The 15,037-nt window shown below is 44.5% G+C and overlaps 1 protein-coding gene across 2 annotated transcripts in view; it reads left to right on the top strand.

Annotated features, from left to right (window-relative positions):
* Positions 1 to 1,312: 1,312 nt before the first annotated feature.
* LEMD1 (LEM domain containing 1) overlaps positions 1,313 to 15,037 on the top strand; it is a 28,909-nt gene continuing 15,184 nt past the window's right edge. For both annotated transcript variants that reach the window (XM_014591864.2, XM_014591863.2), the window contains exons 1-4: positions 1,313 to 1,390; positions 3,002 to 3,121; positions 5,800 to 5,916; positions 8,662 to 8,726. In XM_014591864.2, the coding sequence (XP_014447350.1) occupies positions 3,040 to 3,121; positions 5,800 to 5,916; positions 8,662 to 8,726 (264 nt within the window). In that variant the 5' untranslated portion in view covers positions 1,313 to 1,390; positions 3,002 to 3,039. The remainder of the gene's footprint in view (positions 1,391 to 3,001; positions 3,122 to 5,799; positions 5,917 to 8,661; positions 8,727 to 15,037) is intronic.

Below are 15,037 nucleotides of genomic sequence, written 5' to 3'. Positions count from 1 at the left end.
AGGTTAGTAACTTACCTGATCTGAATCCACCCAGCTAGTAAATGAGGAGGCTGGGATTTAACTAGAGGCAGGCTGGCGCCACCCTCCCCTAGCCCCTTTCTGACGACTCCTTCCTATGCCCTGTGCTTTCTCAGTTTCATTTTGTCTGGCATAAATGTTTTTAAAATCAAAGCAGTCTTTCTTGAAAGACTCAAGGTAATAGGTGGAGAGATCTTTTTTTCTAAAACAAAATAAAGCAATAACATCTAGCGTTCTGCAGTGTAGATAATAATATCTGCCTCAGCTAGTTTCCAGGAATGTCCAGAGGATAAAATGAGGCGCTATGGAAGTGCTCTGAAAAGACCAAAGTCATCTCACTTTGCCAATATAGTGTTATTTATCTGCATTCCATCCTGACTCTTATTTTTCAAAAATTTTATTTATGTATGTATTTTAGCTTGTTACAGGGTATGTGCGCTCTCCACAGACAGAGAGGGAAGATGAGAAATCACCCTTCAGGGGAGATGGCCACACCACAGTCCCTTCTCCTCCTCCTGATTTCTGGCATACATGCACTTGCTCCTGGCCTGTTTTTCAAGCCTTTATGTCTGGGACTCGAACCATCTACTGGCCATGTGGAATCCAGCTGCCTTCACCTTGGTGCCACCTTCTGGTCCTGACTCTTATATTTTTTAAAATGAACAATCCTTGGTCAGGCTCCATGGCCTAGTGGTTAAGGAAGCTGGATCCCATATGGTCAACTACGTGGTTTGAATATTGGTCCTGGCAGCTTGAAACACACCAGGCACGTATGCGTGAGTACCCCAAATCCCGACAGGCTAGAGAAGTGGAGGAGAAGGGATTGCTGCACTCTTTTTCTGCGGGGAGGGGTATTTTTTATCTCTGTGTCTGCCTCTCTCTGATAAGTGCATGTACCCTTTAGCAAATGAAAAAAAAAATTAGCAATCCTTAACAAAAGAATATAAGCTTCTACTTTTCTATTTTCCCTAGGGTATATGGTCAAATGAGCCACTTACTATTGTGGGTCTTTTGATGGGTGGCCAAGTTTGATTTCTTTTTCTTACCAGTTTCTTGGCACTGTTTGGTTGGGTGGCATCTCCTTACTTCCTGTGCCTAAGGATGGCTCCTCTACATCTCTTGACGTGTTATCATGGCAGCCTGCCTATGAAGCCAACCAGTGCCTCCTGCTTGAATTTAAGTTGGATTAATCATCTGGTTTTCCCATCAGTCTGTTGCTATGGGGTTACTGATGTCACACTGTCAGTATTATGATTACCATAATATCTAACAGGCAAAAAGGGATTGGTTGCTAGTGGATACCCTAGGGTGAAACTCACCCAGCTTTAGTATCCAACCCAATTGTATAGACTTTAGACAACCATGTAAAGGGGTAAGTGGATTAATCATCCAGTTGGATTCCATTTGAATATTTCTCTTCCATATGTGTGTTCCCTCTAGGCAATTGTCTAGTGTCACTTGAAATTGATGAGGGCTCTCTCAGAGGTTATTTTTGGGAAGCTGGTGAAACAACAGACAGCTGTTCTCAAGAACAAATGTCACAGGATCTGCCTAAGCTAGCTTCCAGTTTAAAAAAAAAAAATAAAAAGGTGTTTTGTCCTTTTTCTTCCTAGTGTTAGGTTGTTCCCCAGTGGCCCAAAAGTGTTAATTCAGCCTCCCAAACATGTAGAAAAGGAAGACACGAACATTTACTAAGTCCCTACTACGTGTGAGGTTGTGGCATGGTCTAGGTTCCTGTCAAAGGGTAGTATGCTCTCCAGAGACAGAGAGAAGGAAAGTGAGAGATCGCCCCCCAGGGGGATGGCCATATTGCCAGCCTGTCTGCTCCAATCTCCTCTCAGGGTTTTGGGCACACATGTACATGTGCCTGGTGTGATTTTCAAGCTGCCAGATCCAGGATTGCTGTTGGTCATGTGAGAATCCAATGCCCAAAGCAGAGTTTTAAAGAGAAGAAATACCAGCCAGCAGCCGGCCATCCCTGGCCAGCCCTTCTATCCATAACGATTCATGACTTTTCTAGTTTGTATACAATGTTCTTCCTAATTAGACATTGATTGATCATCAATAAAAGCAAAGTCATTACTTAAAATTGGTCTAGATCCTCCTATGCTGAGTAATTACCTTGTGTCTGTTTTCACTGTGATATTAAAAAGCCTTGAAACGTGATAGAAATAAGGTACAAAACATAAACTTCTAAATCAAAAATCTCTGTTCAAAGTTTGACAAATGGGATTGTCTTTTTCAAGATTTTGTTAAGGAAGTAGAGGGGTCAGTTTTAGGGGATCGCAGGGTCAGATGAATAAAATGGATTAAACTCGAGGCCATGCAGATTTGGAAAGCCCTATCAAGACTTGCATAAATCTATATGAATCAATTTGGGTGCCAGGGAATGAATTGCTGACTTTTTTTTTTTTTTTCCAAATGCCAATTCAGCAATTACAAAGTCTGCTGGCAGTTAATTAAAAACTACCATCTCGTTACGCTCAGAGTTAAATTACAAGTGTGAAAACGACTACTGTTTGCACTAACTGCTCGGTACTCTCTGTACTCTCATCAAAAGGAGGGCAGGGATAAATAACTTTTATTTAACTCACTCAGCCATCTCTCTCAGCTCTTTCATATTTAATTAACTTCTTATCATCTCAGAGTTGGAGCTTTACTCAGAGCTCCTGAGCAGTAATAGAAATATTTGTTCATTTTGTCCAGATATTTTTTCCTTACAGTAGTGGAGCAGAAAAGTTAGAAATATTTGAACCCCTAGGATATTGGGGAAAGTGACACTCATCCAAAAGTTTGCTTTGAGGCAACTAATGCCAGCAGAAATTTATGGCAGAAAAAAAACAGAAAATGGAGGTTTTTGCTCTACTGCCTATGCACCTCTGAGGAGAGGGAAATCGGGGTGGAAACACTTTCGTGGATGGGGAAAGGTGTAGTGCTTATTTGGAAGGCTGTCTTAATGAATATCATGTGTCACTATTTCCAGGATTCCACTCTCAGCAAAGAGGCCAAACCTCTGTCACTATGGTGGACGTGCAGTGTCTAAGTGACTATGAGCTGCAGAAACAGCTTGAGAAGCTCGGATTCTCACCTGGCCCAATACTACGTATGTATTTAGCAAACATTCGAGACTAGTCATTGTTATTCACTAACAGCCTCCGCGGATTTATTTATTTATTTATTTTCGCCATAGGGAGCATGCGTTCATCTGAGACAGAGAGAGGGAAAGTGAGAAATCACCCTCCAGGAGGGATGGCCATGCCACAATCCCTTTTCTTCCATTTTCCTCCAGAGATTTTGGGCACACATGTACACATGACTGGCATGATTCTCAAGTCACCAGGTGCGGGACTCAAACTGTGGTCGGCCATGTGGGAGTCCAGTGCCTTTACCACGATGCCACCTGCTGGTGACACAGATTGTTTTTAAATTTATTATTATTATTTTAATTTTAATTTTTCAGAAAGATTTTTGCTATAAGGCAGGTGCGCTTGCTGGAGAGACAGAGAGAGACAGAAAGCAAAAAATCACTCCCCTAAAGGGATAGCCACCCTGTAATCCTTTCTACATTCTCTCAGGATTTTGGGCACACACACACACACACTGGAGTGAGTTTTAAGCCACTGGGTCTGGGGCTCAAACCACAGTCAACTACATGGAAGTCCAGTGACATAACTATTACACCATCTGCTGGTCCCTAGTATTATTGTTATTTTTAAATTTGCTATAGGGCACATATACTCTCCAGAGAGAGAGAGAGAGAAAGTGAGAAAGCATTCTCCAGGGAGGAGGCCACACCACAATCCTTTTCCTCCATTCTTGGGATTTTGAGCATGCGCGCATATACGCCTAGTGCGTTTTTCAACCAGATCCGGGACTCGAGCTACACAGTTAGCCAGGCAGGATCCAGTGCTTTAACCACATCACTGGCTGGTCCCATGACTTCCACAGATGTAACACAATTTACAGAAGAAGGAACATATGCAATAAAAACTATTAAAATAGAAAAGGGAAAATGGAACAGGAAATCATGAAGAGAGCAGTACACCCAGATCCTACCTACTACAGATTAGTAAGTACAGAGCTCAAGAAAAGAGACTGGTTTTCCTCAGCAGGGAGAGGTCAGTTACTTGTTATTATATGACCCTATTTTTATGCTGTGTTGTTGTTAGCATGTGCACTGAATAAACTATTCGAGTATTTGTGCACAACCTGTGTGCCCTGTTTTCAGATGCATGCAGCGAATGACATCCCTAAGTGTTAATGGAGGGAAGGCTGAGTTGGGTAGCTGTGGTGGTCTGCCCCATTTAAAAGCCATCATTAAGGCCAGCTTCACGGCCTGGTGGTTTAGGCAGCCAGAGTCCACATAACCGACTGTGTGGTCGAAGTCCTGGATCCAGCAGCTACAGAAACATGCTGGGCACATGTGCATGCATGTCCACAATTTCAAAAGGAGAGTGAGAAGGAGAAGAGATTGCAGCATGACTATTCCGCATGGGGAGCTGCTTTTTTTTCTCTCCTCCACCCTCATTTCTCTGTCTCTCTCTTGCGAGTGTATGTGACCTCTAGCAAAAAGAAAAAAAAATAACTGTGGACCCAGTCACAGTGGCACAAGTGGAAGACGCCACTTGTGGTGGTCAAGGCTGCATGGGAGGCCTGAGTTCAGTTCCTGACCCAACATAAAAAGGCTGGCTGCACTGGGGCAGCTTGTGGTCCTGGCCAACTGGGAGGCTGGGGTGGGAGCTTGCAACGTGGTGAGGCCCTGTTGGAAATCTCTCTCTCTCTCATTAATAAAGTGTTGTCATAGTTAAACAATAATGGAAGGGACAAGACTAAATCTCCCAGTTATGAAATACCTTAAGCCTGGTAAAGTCACATTGAAAAATAAAACAAGTTCATTTCTTCTTCACCTTCTTCCTCAGCTTGCACCAGAAAAGTGTATGAAAAAAAGTTAGTGCAATTGTTGGTCTCGCCTCCCTGTGCACCACCCGTGATGAATGGACCCAGAGAGCCGGATGGACCGCAGGGCAGTGATGATGGTAAAGGTTCCCCCATAAACGATAAGGCTAGACAGCAACTTTGCACTTAGTACCTTGTCGGGCATGATTTATGGAGCTTTAACTGGTGTACAGGTTGACCTGTGAAGTGGTCAAGTGGCTTGTTTGCACACAGAGCTTGGAAAATAGGCCCCTGGGCTGCAAAAGGAATCTCTGGCTCCACGTCCATATTGAACCGACTGTGTGGTCGAAGTCCTGGATCCAGCAGCTACAGAAACATGCTGGGCACATGTGCATGCATGTCCACAATTTCAAAAGGAGAGTGAGAAGGAGAAGAGATTGCAGCATGACTATTCCGCATGGGGAGCTGCTTTTTTTTCTCTCCTCCACCCTCATTTCTCTGTCTCTCTCTTGCGAGTGTATGTGACCTCTAGCAAAAAGAAAAAAAAATAACTGTGGACCCAGTCACAGTGGCACAAGTGGAAGACGCCACTTGTGGTGGTCAAGGCTGCATGGGAGGCCTGAGTTCAGTTCCTGACCCAACATAAAAAGGCTGGCTGCACTGGGGCAGCTTGTGGTCCTGGCCAACTGGGAGGCTGGGGTGGGAGCTTGCAACGTGGTGAGGCCCTGTTGGAAATCTCTCTCTCTCTCATTAATAAAGTGTTGTCATAGTTAAACAATAATGGAAGGGACAAGACTAAATCTCCCAGTTATGAAATACCTTAAGCCTGGTAAAGTCACATTGAAAAATAAAACAAGTTCATTTCTTCTTCACCTTCTTCCTCAGCTTCCACCAGAAAAGTGTATGAAAAAAAGTTAGTGCAATTGTTGGTCTCGCCTCCCTGTGCACCACCCGTGATGAATGGACCCAGAGAGCCGGATGGACCGCAGGGCAGTGATGATGGTAAAGGTTCCCCCATAAACGATAAGGCTAGACAGCAACTTTGCACTTAGTACCTTGTCGGGCATGATTTATGGAGCTTTAACTGGTGTACAGGTTGACCTGTGAAGTGGTCAAGTGGCTTGTTTGCACACAGAGCTTGGAAAATAGGCCCCTGGGCTGCAAAAGGAATCTCTGGCTCCACGTCCATATTGACACCAGTGACTCCATTGGTGGAAAGTGGGGTGGGGGGAGGACAGCCAATTTACAGATCCTTTTACTAACCAGAAACAAATCTGTATTGATTCCTTAAAACAAGAAGTCCCTACAGATAAATTCCAGGCCTCCTTTGAGGTTTCAGCCTCTGCTTTGTCTCCGTCAATAAATCTGACCATTATTTCCTTTGGATTAAAAGCTTCTGTGCCTATTAAGAGAGACGGACCAGGCTGCACTTCCCTGAGCCCCTCCTGATCTACATGGGAGCTGACAGCAGCAGTCTGTGTTGGCTGAGAGAACGGAGGGCAGCGGCCTCTGTGACACCATGCTGACCCCTGGGCTGCTGGCAGTGGCCTCAGCCCAGGTGCTCCATCCTCTCGCAGCGGTTTCTGGCTTCAGGGCTCTTAAGGGGTGACCTCGGAGAGTCCTATTTTTCATTCAACCAATATTTATTAGGGGGTTCTCTATGGGTCATAGCAAAATAATAGGAAACCACCATTTGTGGAAGACCTCCGAGGCAGTGCAGGCTTGATGGGCATTATCCCCTTTAACCCTTGAAACACTTAGTGGGAACTCAGAGGCAGGTGACTGGCCCAGCATCATTAGCTAGGAAGTGGCCCCCAAAGCTAAGTGTACATCACAATGTCTCATGAAGAGCTGGGCCGTCAGTCCTCATCGTCACTCAATGGCCAGCTCCTAGAATGGGACCAAGCGCATAGTAGGAACGTAGTGCGTGTTTGTTGAATGAAAGTGGCAGCACTGAGATTTGAACCCAATCTAGCTCCCAAGACAGTGCTCTTTCCACCCTCTACCCTACACTTTTCTCATCATTTCTGTTGAGAGAATGAACACATTACTTTTTGACTGGGTTTGATTTACAAGAAAGGACAATTTAATAGAGTGCAAATCAGTCATTCAACAACAAACCCAAGGGCCCAGGGCCCTCTGAAAGTGCCCCATAATCCTGGCTTGGAGTGGAACGAGTGCTGAGGATTTCCCTGAGGGCTTGGCAGAGCTGGCTTTGCTTGAAAGGGATGGCAAGCTTTGGGGATGGACCCCACTGACCCCTGACCAGGACAGTTAGTGTGGGTGCCTCAGGTCAAGTGACTGTCCCCCAAATGACTTCCAGCTGTCCAGGACTGAAGGTCAGAGCTGCAAAGCCAAGCTGTGTGGTCTCAAGCCAAGCCACCCTGGTTCCCAGCAGGCCACCACCTGCAGGGACACATTTATGCCAGTGCTAGGAGAAAACTGATTGGTGCCTCTGTTTGTAAGCTTTGCTGTTGCTTGAGACTGTGTCCCCTAGTGCTAGCCAGCTATAGGCCACCTGGTGAGAGGTGGCAGTTCTGACTCGACCCTGCCTTCATAATGCATTTCTATATCAATGACCAATGATTGCTACAGAGAGAAAACCCAATTCTCTAGGTCAGGGCTGAACCAGACAGACATTAGAATTTGCTCACTGGGGGAATCTCACAGGCCCTATTGCTACTAGAATGGAGGAGTGGGAAGGGAACTGATTGGGGAGGTGGCCGTGGATATTCAGCCCGGAGTGTCACAGACAGACCTCATCCTGGCGTTGGGCCGCGGAGTGTGGGCAGCTCTAGGCTGAGCAGTAGGTCATCCAAACTCTCAGTACGTTTGATTTTTTCTCATTTTCACTCATTGTCTTGGCATTGGGTAGACAAAGTTTTAATTATCTCACATAGTTTTGAACTTCCCACACTTTTTTTTTTTTTAGTTTTTGTTATAAGGGGCATACGTTTGACAAACACAGAGAGAGAGAAAATGAGAAATAACCCCCCAGGGAAGATGGCCATGCCACAGTCCCTTCTCCTCCAGTCTCAGCATTTTGGGCACACACGCACATGCACCCAGCATGATTTTCAAAAGCCATCAGATTAAAACTCAAACCACAGAGATGGCCACGTGGGATCCAGTGCCTTAACCTCTAGGCCACCTACCGGCCCACACCCACATATTTTGTACTTGAAGAGTTCATTTAAAAACCGCTCGGCTAAAAGTTGTGCTGTGTGTACCCAGGTTGATCAAAATGCTTCTACAAGGGCTTAATGTGCATGATCCCATTTAACCCTTGAAACAGCCCTTTCTGCCCCTGGCAGTCTCCCTGATTTCAAACCTTCGAGCACGGGTCTGGCTTTCCCTTCCCTGGGTGCTCTTTTGGAGACAGAGGGAGAAAACCCTCCTGCTCCATCTTGACATTCAGAGATGCACAGGGCTTGGGGCTTAGGGCTGGTCAAAAGAACAATGCAATGTGGAGAGTGGAACAGCTGCCCAGCTGAGCAGCCAGCTCCCAGACTCTCTGGGAGGGCTACCAATAGGATGCCTGCCTGCATTCCCTGGGGAAGGCCTGAGCGGATTTAGCAAAGGCCACTGCAGATCAGAACTGCTCTTTCCTCAGAAGGGCAACGCGAATTTTCTCCCCCTGACAAGAAAGCCCTGTGCTGAGAGAATCCAGCCCCGTGACGGTGGTTACCCCCTCTGCCAGCTCATATGTCCTCATGGCCTGTTCTCCTTTTGTTTCCCATGATCCAGAGCTTAATATCATTTTGAAAGGAAATATCACATTCTCAACCAAAAAAAGCAAGGAACCCAAAAAAGTATGTACAATTCTACTGTGTGACTACGTTTACACATATATTAAAAATAGGCAATAGCACTTTCCTATGTATTAAGCAAAGACACGGCAAGTCGGTGCAGTTGGGTATGGCGGTGAACTCCTAGGGAAAGGAGGGTCGTTTTAATGCAGGTTTCTGTGTTCTGAAATGATTCCCATGTTCTAGGGGAGGATTTGGAGTAACAGGGTGGCTTCTGCTCGTCCTTGAAAGAGCCACCACCTTGCTCCTCTTCATCTGTCACTCTGTCCGCTTCTCTCTACACCCAGTCTACTTTTTATTAAAGAGACACACATGCATTTTTTTTGCACCAAAATAAACTTGTATTTAAGAAAAGAATTACTTATTTAATTTTATTTTTTATTGTTTTTAAAATTTTGTCATAGGACACATGTACTTACCAGAGAGAGACACAGAGAGAGAGAAAGAAAACAAGCCTCCAGGTCCTGGACTTGAACCTTGGTTGGCCATGTGGGAGTCCAGTGCCTCAACCACCGAGCCACCTGCTAGCCCCTAAACTTGTACTTTAACTCCATTTCCCACAAATTTTTGAAGTCCTCTTGCACACCACTATGCTTGGCTGTAGGCTCAACATGAACACAGAACAATGTGAATTCCCATTCTCTCCCTCTCCACGCCACCAATTTGCAGTATGAGGCCAAGTACGTGAAGGGTAACAGGTGTCAGGGTGGGGCCTAGCTGGTTTGGGGTCCCTGTCTTCCACTTACACGTGTGTGACTTGAGGAAATTGACGAACAGACCTAAACTCCATAGAGCAGTGGTCCCCAGTGTTTCTGGCACCAGGAACCGACTTGGTTAAAGATAATTCCTCTATGGATGGGGGACACTTTGGTCTTGAGATGACCCAAACACACCGCATCTGCTGTGGACCCCATTTCTTCTGCTATCATATGGCAATATGTAATGAATCAATAGGGTCCACGCTTGCATGAGAATCTGCTACTGTGTGGGACAGGGATGGGGGTCCGGGGGACCATGGACAGGTCCCAGTCTGTCCCAACTGTTCTTTATGCCTGATTAGCTTTTCATTTTTCCTACTCTCCACCCTCATTTTTCTTCCTGTGAAATTCTGTGATCTTTTAAGGACCTCAAAGGCCATTCTTATGAATTCCTTTAAAATGACATTTTATCCCTGCTCACTAGCTGTCACAGGGTCTTGTACCTAGTAGGAGTTCAAAGCTTGCCTAACCAAATTTACAAAACAGTGCCAATGACACGTAGGTTTGCAAATATGGTCTAGTATTTAAATTCCTTGCTGAGTTTAAATAAATGACAAGGAAACCTCAAGTAACCATTGCTGCAATGCATTGTAGCTTAGCTGTCCAGCTAAACATAATTCAAATTTGATGAAGCAATTTTGATGTCATATCAAATTTTTAAAAAAAGATTTTTAAAAATCTTCATAGGTTTATTAAAGGAATCCTTTCCATTCAGTAAACCTGAATTCTACAGAAAACCCTTTTGTATAGTTCTCGCAAAGACATTTACAGTAGAAAAAGCAGCCTGAGTATTTAAAATGCATCAGGTGGGACCAATGTCCTTCAGTCTTTGCTTTCTGTAAGCCTGAAATAAAACCACATCAATATTTTGAATTGGCAATAGAATTAAATAGAAAGGTTATGATGGCGTAAAATCTTTTGATCTGAGGGGTTTTTGATTCTCAGAAGGGCCTCAAGACATCTGTTCAATTTTAAATTTAAAAGTGAATGTAAATAAGCATTTAAATGTCCATGTAAAAGGTGGGAGAAAGTGTGTTTATTGAGACATTTGTCTAACACTATAGACTTTAATTACTTAAGAGCAGTGTTCTGTACCTAACAGTCCACTAAGTGCCAAGAAAGGTAGTATTTGCGTTTCTTTAAAACACCATATTTTTTCTCATTTTAGTAGGTTTCTAGAGGAATTCAAGGCACTTTGAGATTTGGACTATGTCAATGTCTGGATTCCATTGAAGGCTTTATGTGTGTGTTTTATCAGATCGTAAATGCAATCAATTGGGTTTGGTCATTAAGACCACTCAGAAAATCAGGTCACTTTTTATTTATTTATTTATTTGTTTGTAAATTAGAAAGTAGCTAGACATAGCTTATCCTTCAAATGAGGGAGTGGGGAGTTAAGTCAATGTGTGTAACTCAGACTCTAAGCTTCTTTCACCAAGGTGGGGGACGGGATTTGGAGCTGGTAGGAAGGCAGACTGGTCAGCCTAAGGTGAGGTCTGGAGTAAAGTGACTACATAACTTGTCATCCCAACCAGAGCGCTTGCTGTTGAGAACGAAAGGGGACGTAACCAGAAGGGATGCCAGAACACAGGCACAAACTGAGCATGTCCTGGGCACCGGGGGCTAACGGTCACCCTGGGTCTGGAGTCACTCTCAGGGTTTAAGTGTTGCAACTGCACACTCCATCCTGAGGGCGACTGCCTCCAGGGTGCACAGGGCAGCCGCCCCTGGGTGCTCCTAACCCCTCCTGGACCCTTTTCGGTGTTCCCTTATTCTCTCCAAGCATGACATGCCCTTTCTTTCAGAATTACAGCCAGTCTGTGTCCCCGCGGGGAGCCCATCTTGCTGACTACCCTACCCACTCCGCTCTGAATTTCTCAAAATAGGGGTCTGGGCCTAGCAACCCGCTTTCTTGATCAGCCTCCACCCCAGAGCTTTGCTGTAGGTTGCAAAATGTTGAAAGTAAAAGCCGATGACTGACTCCTCTTCATTTGACTCAGTGCCAGGCACATGGTCAGGCGGTGAGAGGGCAGTTACTCGTCCCATCGGCTGCACTGAAGGAACGCTTTGTCCTGTATTGACGTTGATGATTGCTCTCTGAATTCCTATTTGGCCCATTAGTTTTTCTCTTAGACACGCCTGGATGTATTTTCTTGAGTGACAACACTTAATGTCATAGTGAAAGGATGACCCTCCTGAAAATGGTGGCAATAGAGCTTCCAGCCCTAGGTCTCAACCTGGAACCCAACTCCTATTCACTGGATATAGGACATGGTGATTGACCTTCTCGAGGAAGAAAACAGACGCAGAAAGAGACCAATTTCCTGTCCTGCAGAAACTTAAAAATTAGCTCTGGAGGGAACCAGCAGTTAGCGTAATGGCTATGTCATTGGACTCCCACATAGTCGACTGCGGTTCGCGTCCCGGACCCAGTGGCTTAAAACTCATGCTTGGCGCGTGTGCGTGCGCACCCGGGATCCCGAGAGGAGAATGGAGGAGAGGGGATTGCGGTGTGACCATCTCCCCTGAGGGGTGATTTCTCGCTTTCTGTCTCTATGTCTCTCTCTGACTGTCTGGTGAGCGCACGCGCCCTATAGCGAAAATCTCTCCAAAAAAAAAAAAAATGAGCTCTGGAAACGAACAATGTGCTTATCGAAAACAGGGACTCTAAAGCCAGCTTACAGGGGTTCCAATCCCAACATTGTTGCCAATCTGGACAAGACCTTTGACCTCTGTCTGTCTTAGTCTCCTCACCTCCTAGAGTACTGTGAAGTCCCAGTCTGGAAACTATGTAGAGTAGTAATAGCACATACTAAGATCTATTTAAGAACAAATAAAAACTATTATTATCATTAATATTATTGCTTTATGAAAAGCATGATATATTTTTTAAAGATTTATTTATTTAATTTTATTTGTTCATTCATTTATTTTAATTTGATGAGAGATAGAGAAAGTGAGAAAGCAAGCCACCAGGTCCAGGACGTGAACTGTGGTCGGCCATGTGGAAGTGTCCAGCACCTTAGCCACCACCACACCACCCACTGGTCCCTGAAAAGCATGATATTTAATTATCTGTAATACAAAGCAATATATTTAGTGAAAAACAATATAGTGGAAAAGAATCTTTATTATTGAACTCCTAGCTGCCACGGGGTATGATCTATCAAAGTATCTACCAATACATTTATATAGTTAGATGTCTACCGTTCAGTTAAAGATTGCTTTCTGTAAATGCTGTGTGTTGAATGAGGCAGAATGAGTTTTTAAAAAGTCACATGTGCCCTCCCTGTATTTATGATTTCTTTTGATAAAATTAGGAATTATTTATTTAATTTTATTTATCATTGTTATTATTCTTTTTTTAATTCACTAGGGAGAGACAAAAACAGACAGGGAAAGTGAGAAAGCAAGCCACCACGTCCAGGACTTGAACCACAGCTGGCCATGTAGGAGTCCAGCACCTTAGTCACCATGCCACCTGCTGGCCCCTATGACTCCTTTTTAATCTTTTTTTCTTTTTCTTTTTTATTTTTAATTTGGTATAGGGCACATATTTTCACTGGAGAGAGACAGAGAGTGAGAAAGCACCCTTTGGGGGGATGGCCACATCACAATCCCTTCTCCTCCATTCTCCTCTCAGGATTTTGGGCATGCACACACTCAGTGTGTTTTTCAAGCTGCTGGGTCCAGGACACAAACTGAGCGGGTGGTCATGTGGGATCCAGCAGCCTTAACCACCATGCCACCAGCTAGTACTCTCCTTATTCCTATATTCAAATCTCCCCCCACCTCTTTAAACATAAATAAATTTTTTTGAAATAGTTTCAAACTTTCAGAAAATGTCAAAAATAGTACAAAGAACTCCCAGATCCTTTCTTCAAGATTCCCTAGTCATTACCTTGTGCTATCCTAGCTGGGTATACATGCACCCCTACCGCTGCCTCTTTCTGAACAAGTTGAGAGCAAACTATAGACATGAAGCCCCTCCAGCAAGAATTCTTCCCACCTGCCAAGGACACTACCTACAAAGCCACCATGTGATACTCAGTACTGCCTCAGTCCTCAGCCCCCCTTCCAGCCTCACAGAAAGTCCTTTTCATTCAGTGAGTTGTATCCAGTGAGGTTATTATTTAATGCTCGAGGTGTCCCAGATTTGGCCATTGAGAGCCCCTTCAACATGGATAGTGTGAAGGCCAGTAGGTAGCTTGGTGGTTAAGGCACTGTATTCCCACATGGCCAACTGTGGTTCGAGTCCCAGACCTGGCAGCTTGCTTTCTCACTCACCCACCCACCTCTTTCTCTCTCTGTCTCTCTCTGTACATGTACCCTATAGAAAAATTAAAAAAAAAAAATTAAATTAAATTAAATTAAATAGGGGCCAGCAGGTGGCGTGGTGGTTAAAGGTTCCGGACTCCCACATGGCCTACCATGGTTCATGTCCTGGACCTAGTGGCTTGCTCTCTCACTTTCCCTTTCTCTCTTTCTGTCTCTCTCTGGTCAAATTAAAAAATAATAATAACAAATGGAATTAAATAAATAAATAAGTCTTTTTTAATTAAATAATTATTTTTAAAAATGGACACTGTCCCTTGGACGGGTTCTCATCCTCCTTTGAGCACTCTTTTAGTTTCTGGTACAAAAAGATGGCTTATACTTCCCTGGTACGTTTCCTGCCCCAGGAGGCCTGGTTGGTTCCTTGTAGTGCAGGATAGGATTTTGAAACCAAGATCTAGGCCTTTGGTGAGCTTCTTCCGACTGGGCGTCATTGCTTCTAGACCCTTCCATAGGCAGAGCGAGAGCACAGATCTGTATCTGTATCTATGTACACACACTGTGTGTACATAACTATTTTCATATATGAATGTATAAAATTTAAAACCATGCGTTCTTACTGATCTCCAACTATAGGCCACGACTTCCATGTTCTTAACCACTCCCTTTCTCTGACAGTGATTCCATTATTCATAATATAAGGGGACTTCTAAAAGTTCATGAAAATATGGAATTAAAGTATAAGTTTATTTTGGTGCAAAAATTTTTGTAAATCTACACAGTTTTTTCATAATACACATTTTGCATGAACTTGCGGAAGTCTCTTTGTCTATCTCTCTTCAGCTCATTTTCGAATTTGCTCAGGATAACCAGTCTCCCAATATCAACCCCAGGAACCTCCTTCTCGGCACGACCCCCATCACCACCTCCAGGACAATGGAACACAGCACTACTTCCATGTGGCTGTCCCCTCACTGCCCTCTTCCCTGGCCGCAGGGCTCACTAAAGCCATCATGCTGCCCCCACCACTCCTGCTCTAACTCTCAAACCACCTGGCACCCCGATATCCCTGAGCCTTCCCGCTCAGTCTCTTTGGCCTCGAGGCAGGCTGACACTCGTGTCAAGTCCCCTCAGCCCTGCTCCCCCAGCACAGGACACACGGAAACCCCAGGGGAGGACAACGAAGGGGGAGGAAAGCTTCATGTCTCATTTTTGTTTTCAGTTCTTCGTTTTGTTTCAATGTCATTGTGCCAACACTTTAATAGAATTTTTACTCCCCAC

Source organism: Tupaia chinensis, unplaced genomic scaffold (assembly GCF_000334495.1).
Source record: "Tupaia chinensis unplaced genomic scaffold, TupChi_1.0 Scaffold000627_1, whole genome shotgun sequence".
NCBI lineage: Eukaryota > Metazoa > Chordata > Mammalia > Scandentia > Tupaiidae > Tupaia > Tupaia belangeri.
Note: the sequence above shows the minus strand (reverse complement) of the source record. Positions and strands in the feature narration are given on the sequence as shown.